This window comes from Mus caroli, chromosome 11, assembly GCF_900094665.2.
Source record: "Mus caroli chromosome 11, CAROLI_EIJ_v1.1, whole genome shotgun sequence".
NCBI classification, from domain to species: domain Eukaryota; kingdom Metazoa; phylum Chordata; class Mammalia; order Rodentia; family Muridae; genus Mus; species Mus caroli.
The window spans coordinates 70,298,362-70,306,026 of NC_034580.1; the positions used below are offsets into that span (position 1 = coordinate 70,298,362).

At 41.8% G+C, this 7,665-nt stretch overlaps 1 protein-coding gene across 4 annotated transcripts in view; it reads left to right on the forward strand.

Annotated features, from left to right (window-relative positions):
• Positions 1-7,665, forward strand: part of Smyd4 (SET and MYND domain containing 4) — a 49,233-nt gene that overhangs the window by 21,105 nt on the left and 20,463 nt on the right. For all 4 annotated transcript variants that reach the window (XM_021176973.1, XM_029484213.1, XM_029484211.1 and 1 more), the window contains exon 3: positions 4,527-4,671. In XM_021176973.1, coding sequence (XP_021032632.1) covers positions 4,527-4,671 — 145 coding nt within the window. The remainder of the gene's footprint in view (positions 1-4,526; positions 4,672-7,665) is intronic.

Here is a 7,665-nt window from a genome sequence, read left to right on the forward strand (position 1 = left end):
CTCACTTTGTAGACCAGGCTGGCCTCGAACTCAGAAATCCGCCTGCCTCTGCCTCCCAAGTGCTGGGATTAAAGGCATGCGCCACCACCGCCCGGCATATGATCTTTTTATATAAGGATATAAAAAGGGCCAGCAGGATGGCTCTGTGGTAAAGGCACTTGCCATACAAGTCTTAACAACCTGAGTTTGGTCCCTAGAACCCACAGTGGGAGGAAAGAACTAACTCCTGAAAGTTGTCCTCTGACCTCTACATGCATGCCATGACATATGTTACATGCTTATACACATACACATACACATGCACGAAATAAATAACTGTTAAAAAAAAAAAAAGACAGCAGTGATAGCCAGAGATGGTGGTGCACACATTTGTTTTCAGCACTTGGGAGGCAGAGGCAGGCAGATCATTGACTTCAAGACCAGCCTGGTCTACAGAGTGAGTTCCAGAACAACACAGAAACCCAGCCTCAAAAGAACAAAACAAAACAAAACAAAAAGACAGCAGTGATGGTTGCACAATATGATAAATGTGCATAATCATGTATTTATAAGTGTTGATTAATATGTATCATATAATAAAACTTGATTGTTCCATGTTACTTGTCAGAATTATTTTGGGCTGGAGAGATGGCTCAGCAGTTAAGAGCACTGATTGCTCTTCCGAAGTTCTGAGTTCACAACCATCTGTAATTAGATCTGATGCCCTCTTCTGGAGTGTCTGAAGACAGCTACAGTGTACTTACATATAAGAAAGAAAGAAAGAAAGAAAGAAAGAAAGAAAGAAAGAAAGAAAGAAAGAAAGAAAGAAAGAAAGGAAGGAAGAAAGGAAGAAAGGAAGAAAGGAAGAAAGGAAGAAAGGAAGAAAGGAAGAAAGAAAAGAAAGAGAAAGAGAAAGAAATCTTTTTTTAAAAGGAAAAGAATTATTTCTGCACGTGTGTGTGTGTGTGGTGCATGCAGATGTGTATGCTTGCATGTGCATGTAACATGGAAGTCAGTGGAGGATGTCAGGTTCTCTGCTTTTTTTCTTTCTTTCTTTTTTTTTTTTGTTTTCGAGACAGGGTTTCTCTGTGTAGCCCTTGGCTGTCCTAGAACTCACTCTGTAGACCAGGCTGGCCTTGAACTCAGAAATCCTCCTGCCTCTGCCTCACAAGTGCTAGGAGTAAAGGCGTGTGCCACCACGCCTGGCATTTTTTTCTTTTGTAATAATAATTTAACCAGGCAGTGGTGGCTTGCGCCTTTAATCCCAGCACTTGGGAGACAGAGGCAGGTGGATCTCCAAGTTCAAGGACAGCCTGGTCTACAGAGTGAGTTACAGGACAGCCAGGGCTACACAGAGAAACCCTGCTTTAAAACAACTGCCTCTCAAATAATAATTTTATAAATATTATTATAAAATGCCTTGGAAATAAATAAATAAAAGCATCATACACCAAAATTAAGCAGGCCCAAAGTCTGTAAACTCAGTACACTTCTGTACAGTTACACAGGCACTCGGATCGGAAGCTGGGGAGCTTCACATTAAATTTTATACTTTCAGGGGCTCAGCGGGTAAGATTTTCCGTAGGAAAAGCGGCTACTTTTCCATAGGTCCTGAGTTCGATTTCCAGCAACTACATGGCAGCTTACAAATGTCTGTAACTCAAGTTCCTGGGAATCTGACACCCTCAAACCTAATGCACATAAAATAAAAATAAATAATTTTTAAAATGTATACTTTCAGGCTCACTTCAGCAACACACATTAACATTTACACTCTCAGCCACAGTGATAGGGAGTGATATTTGCTCTAATACTCAGGCAGAGACAGGAGGATCTCTCTGAGTTTGAAGCCACCCTGCTCTACTTAGTGAGATTCAACTAAGTAAAACATCTGTGGGACTGAAGAGAGGCTAGGCCGCTAAGAGGCTTTGCTGTTCTTCTTTCTTCTTTTTTGGGGGGTGGGGTGGGGATGGGGGTTGAGACAGGGTACCTCTGTGTAGTACTGGCTGTCATAGACTTGCTTTGTTGACCATGGTGGCCTCAAACTCACAAAAATCTTTCCCTCTCTGCTTCCCAAGCACTGGGAACTACAGGCGTGTGTTGCCACCGCCACCTGCTTTTGCTGCTCTCCTGTAAGACTGGAGTTCACTTCCAGCACCCATGACAGTTGGATCACAGACACCCGTAACTCCAGCTCCAGGAAACCCAGCATCCTCTTCTAATCTCCATGGAAACTTGCACACATGCAATGCACATATATGCATATAGGTACACATAAAAAATTTAAAAATTAAAAAAATCTTTACTAGCATTTAGGAGGCTGAGGAAGGGAGGTTGTAGGTAAGAGGCCTGTAGGGCTGGAGAGATGGCTCAGTGGTTAAGAACACTGACTGCTCTTCCAGAGGTCCTGAGTTCAATTCCCAGCAACCACATGGTGGCTCACAACCATCTGTAAAGGGATCTGATGCCCTCTTCTGGTGTGTCTGAAGACAGACAGCTACAGTGAACTCCTATACAGGAAAAAAAAAAGGTTGAGGCCTGTCTATGATAGGTACAAAGACATGTCAAGAAAAAACAATTAAAGCTGAGAGTAGTAGCACTGCCTTTTAAGTTGGCAACACTCCCTGGGTGGATTACAGGACAGCGAGTGGTAATGTGAACAGAGAGAGGTGTTTGCCCTTATACAGTCTTAGATGTCACACAGGAATTCCTGTGCTGCGTTTGTAAAAAGTTATTTCAAGCTAAAAAGGGTTTTATTGCACTTCATTTTTTAAATTTATCTTTATTTTATGTGTATGAGTGTTTTGTCTACATGTCTGTATGTTCACTGTGTACATACCTGGTGCCTGTGGAAACCAGGAGAAGGGTATTGGACCCCTTGGAACTAGAGGTATAGCTGGTGGTAAGCTTCTCTGTTGGTGCTGGGAACCAAACCACTGAGCTCTCTCTCCAGCCCCCATCTATCTATTTATTGTGAGACAAGACATCACTGTGTCTCCCTGGCTGTTATGGAATTTACTATGTAGATAAGAGTGTCCTCAAACTCACACAGATGCCCCTGTTTCTGCCTCCCACATCCTGGGGTTAAAGGTGTGCACCACCCCACTCAGCAAGTTTGTTTTTTCAATTATTTGATTTTTTTTTTGTGGTTATATGTATACACATTGATGTAGAAATCAGAAGACAGCTAGTAGGAGTTCTTTCCTACATCATCTGGATGCCAGGATCAAATTCAGGTTGCAAGTTTGGTAACAAGTGCCTTTGTGAGTTGCTCCTATACACTCACACACACATACACACACCACACACACATACACACACCACACATACACACCACATACACACACACCACACACACACACCACACATACATACACACACACCACACACACACACCCCACACATACACACACTTTTAACATCCTTAGTGTCCTGTGGTGGTGGTGTGGTGTGTGTGTGTGTGTGTGTTATGTGCCTATGAGTTTGGAGAAAAAAAACCTTAGTGTCTTGCTCAGGTTACCGTCTCACTGGTGGTGATCCTATTGTTTCAGTCTCTTGATAGCTGGCATTATCACGGCTGCACCATGCCCAGATCCTCACTTTTTAAAAAGTATTTTTATTTATTATGTATAGATATAGATATCTCTATATATGAATGAGTATCCTGTCGTTATCTTCAGACACACCAGAAGAGGGCATCAAATCCCATTTACAGGTGGTTGTGAGCCATCATGTAATTGCTGGAAATTAAACTCAGGACCTCACTCTTAATCCCTGAGCCATCTCTCCAGCCCCCTCCCTTTTTTTGGGGGGGGCAGCTTATTTTTAATTATTTTTAATCACGTATATGTTTCTGTATGTGGATATGTTCCCACAAGTGCAGGCACTCATAGAGGTCAGAGATGTAAGATGCCCTTGGAGCTGGGCTTAAACATGGTTGAGAGCCATCTGATATGATATGGACTGCCTTGCTGCCTTACAACTAGAATTACAGCAAATGCAATTAGCTGCTTAGCCATCCCCTCAGTTCTATCATTCTCTACACCCGGGCTATCATTCTCTATACCCGGGCTATCATTCTCTACACCCGGGCTATCATTCTCTACACCCGGGCTATCATTCTCTACACCCGGGCTATCATTCCCCCCAGGCTATCATTCTCTACACCCAGGCTATCATTCTCTACACCCAGGCTATCATTCTCTACACCCAGGCTATCATTCTCTACACCCGGGCTATCATTCTCTACACCCGGGCTATCATTCTCTACACCCAGGCTTCACTGCGACCTGTGATCCCAGCGATGATTCGTTGGCGTGAAGTATGAGTTAGAGTCAGACAATTAGCGCCCTCTGCTCTGAGTGGGTCTCCCTGCCCCTGTGTCTCTGAGAGTGGGGAGGATTCTCCTGTTGGATCACATAGTGCATAGAGCCCTATGTGCACAGCGCCCTCAACCATTTGTTGCCATTTCAAATACAGTTACTTCAGAGTCTTCCTTGAAATAACAGACTTCTCCATTTTGTTTGTTCCCTTCTTTCTTCACAAAGACCTGAGGATGAGATGTTTTTGAAGGAACTTTCTAGTAGTTACTCGGTGGAAAAGGACTATGATGCTCCCCTCTTCTACAGAGAAGAAGGAAACAGGAAGTTCCAAGAAAAGGAGTACACAGATGCTGCAGTGCTGTACTCTAAGGTAACGTGCGTCCAACCAGCAGTTGAACAAGGCGGAAGATAGAGGCAAAGTGCAGACTCATAACCAGTCCATTGTTTTGCTTTGGTTGGTTGGGTTGTTTGGGTTTTTTTGTTTGTTTGTTTCTTCTTCTTTATTAGTTGGATTGGATTTGGGAAAAATATAGTAGAATTCTATTGTTGATTATATTCACAAACAAAAGACTGTTTATATGTCCTGAATTTTGGCAAGATTCTTCCCATATTCCTTCAGACCCATAGCAGCAGCAAGCTTATTGTCCCTTTGCCAGGTATTCTCACTGAACTGTACAGCATTTGTCTGAAGAACTAATGAAAATTTTAGCTTGATGCTCCTAAGTTAGTGAATGGCTAGGTTTTTAGCTAGCCACCTTGCTAGCTTACAACTAGAATGACTTTGGCTGAGTTTGGTGGCACTTGCCTTTAGTTCCAGCACTCAGGAGGCAGAAGCAGGTGAATCTCTGAGTTCAAGGCCAGCCTGGTCTACATAACAAGTTCCAGCCTGGCCAGGGATATGTAGTAAGACTCTGTCTCAATAAAGTAAACAGCCAGAATGACTTAAATATTGCTTTAAAAAGAAAGAAAGAAAGAAAGAAAGAAAGAAAGAAAGAAAGAAAGAAAGAAAGAAGGAAGAAAATGAATGGATTTGCCATAGCCTAGTCAAACTAGATTTTCTTGGTTATATGTTAACATACTACTATTAACAACAACAAATACTTTACACTAACCATGACAAACTATATTTTTTAATTATTATTTTATATGTATGGGTTTTCACCTACATTTATGTGAACTGCATGTGCACTTGGTACCCAAGGAGCCCAGGAGAGGGCATCATATCCCCTGGAACTAGAGTTACAGGTTATGTATGGGTGCTAGGAATCAAACCCATGTCCTCTGGAAGAACAGCCAGTGTTCTTAACTGCTGAGCCATCTCTCCAGCCCTACCAAGCTAGATTTGGAAGCAGAACTGAGGCTATGAACACTGTGTTATTCTAACTCAGACTTGCTTCCTTGGAACCCTGGGAAAATTCCTTCTGTTGACTTTTCAGAGATCTGTATGGGCTTAAAACAAGAATATGTCCAACTCTTTTTTTTTTTAGTTTATTTATTTTATGTATATGAGTACACACTTTAGTTGTACAGATGGTTGTGATCCTTCATGTGATTGTTGGGAATTGAACTTAGGACCTCTGCTTGCTCTAACCAAGCCCATTTGCTCAGGCCAAAGATTTATTTATTAGTATAAGTTCACTGAAGCTGTCTTCAAACGCACCAGAAGAGGGTACCAAATCTCATTATGGGTGGTTGTGAGCCACCATGTGGTTGCTGAGATTTGAACTCAGTACCTTTGGAAGAGCAGTCTGTGCTCTTACCCACTGAACCATCTCACCAGCCCTATGTCCAACTCTTGATCTGTGACTTTATATATTAAAAAAATGGAGTGAGCCTAGGAGTTTGGCACACTCCTATGATCCAAGCTTTAGGAAGGGAAGAAGGTCAGGAGTTGAAGGCTAGTCAGTCTTAGCTTTGCGGCAAGTTTGAGGCTAACATGAGCTCTATGAGACCCTGTCTAGGAGAGGAGAAAGAAAAGGGTAAAATGAGGTGTAGCTCCAAGCTATACCACTTTCCTTACAAGCTTGATGCCCAAGGTTTCTGTTCCCAGCCCTGGGGTTCAGAGAGCTGTGCATGTCCTGTATCTTTAAAAGTCAATATTCCACCCTTGGAATTAACTTTCCTAAAAATATTAAAGCTTCAACATCCACTCTACAAACGTGTAAAGCCCTTCTTTGTAATGGTGTAAGAAGGTATTCGGCTTCAGTTTTACGGCCTTTGCATCCTAAATGTTACCCCATGGAAAGTTGCTTAATGAAAACAGGTAAAAATAAGAAAGGAGGAACTGCAAAGATGCTCAGGCTCACGAGCGCCTGCTGCCCTTGCAGAGACCATGGCAGGTCTCCCTACTGCAGGGAATCCAAAACTCTCTTCTGGCCTCCGCAGGCACCCACGTTAACACATGCACACATACACATAATCTTAAAAATAAAATAAATCTTTTAAAATGAGCTCTAGAATGAGTTTGACATCCGTCTGGGCTACACAAGACCTTGTCTCAAGAAGAAAGAAATGAAGGTTTGCTGTGGATGGAGAGGGGGATGACTTCCTATTCCATGAAGCTGCTGTTTTGGTGATTACGGTACTTTGCAATTTTATAGAGAGCTGCTATTTTCTTTCTTTTAAAGTAATGCTTGTTGTTTTGACTGTAAAAGTAATAAATGTTACTTTGGAAAATATAGAGAAGTATAAAGAGTAAGAAAAAAAAGTCATAACCAGTGAAGTACTGTTAAATTTCTGCTTCTATCCGGCCAGCTACAGTTTTTCCTGTGAGAATGTGTTTTTCTTTTACAAAATTGGGATAATGCTGCACTTACTGTTTTGTAACCCACTCTTTCCCTTCACGATTTATTGTACCCATTTTCTCACAGTATTAAATTTTCAGCTCCAAGTAATTTTCCATAGCTAACTCTGTGTTCTGTTACAGAGAAGAAATGTACTTAATTTAAGATCTAATATTGGCATATTATTTGGCATTATGATGCTATAATAAGCATCTTTCTGTATAAATATTTTTATGTACAACCAGTGTTTTGTTTGGGATGAATTAGCACAAGTGTGGGGTCAAGCCTCTGAGTGATGCTGAATTGTTCTCCAGGAAAGGACTAGTTAACATCCATTCTGAAAGAATGTGGGAATGCTCATTTCTTAAGCAACACTGGTTATTATTACATACTATTATTTTGTTAGTATTATACATTTATTTAGGGGGATAGGAAATATGCTCATATAGTTAAATTTCAAGAGTTGCAAAAATATATGGTGTTAGCCGGGCGTGGTGGCGCACGCCTTTAATCCCAGCACTCGGGAGGCAGAGGCAGGCAGATTTCTGAGTTCGAGGCCAGCCTGGTCTACAAAGTGAGCT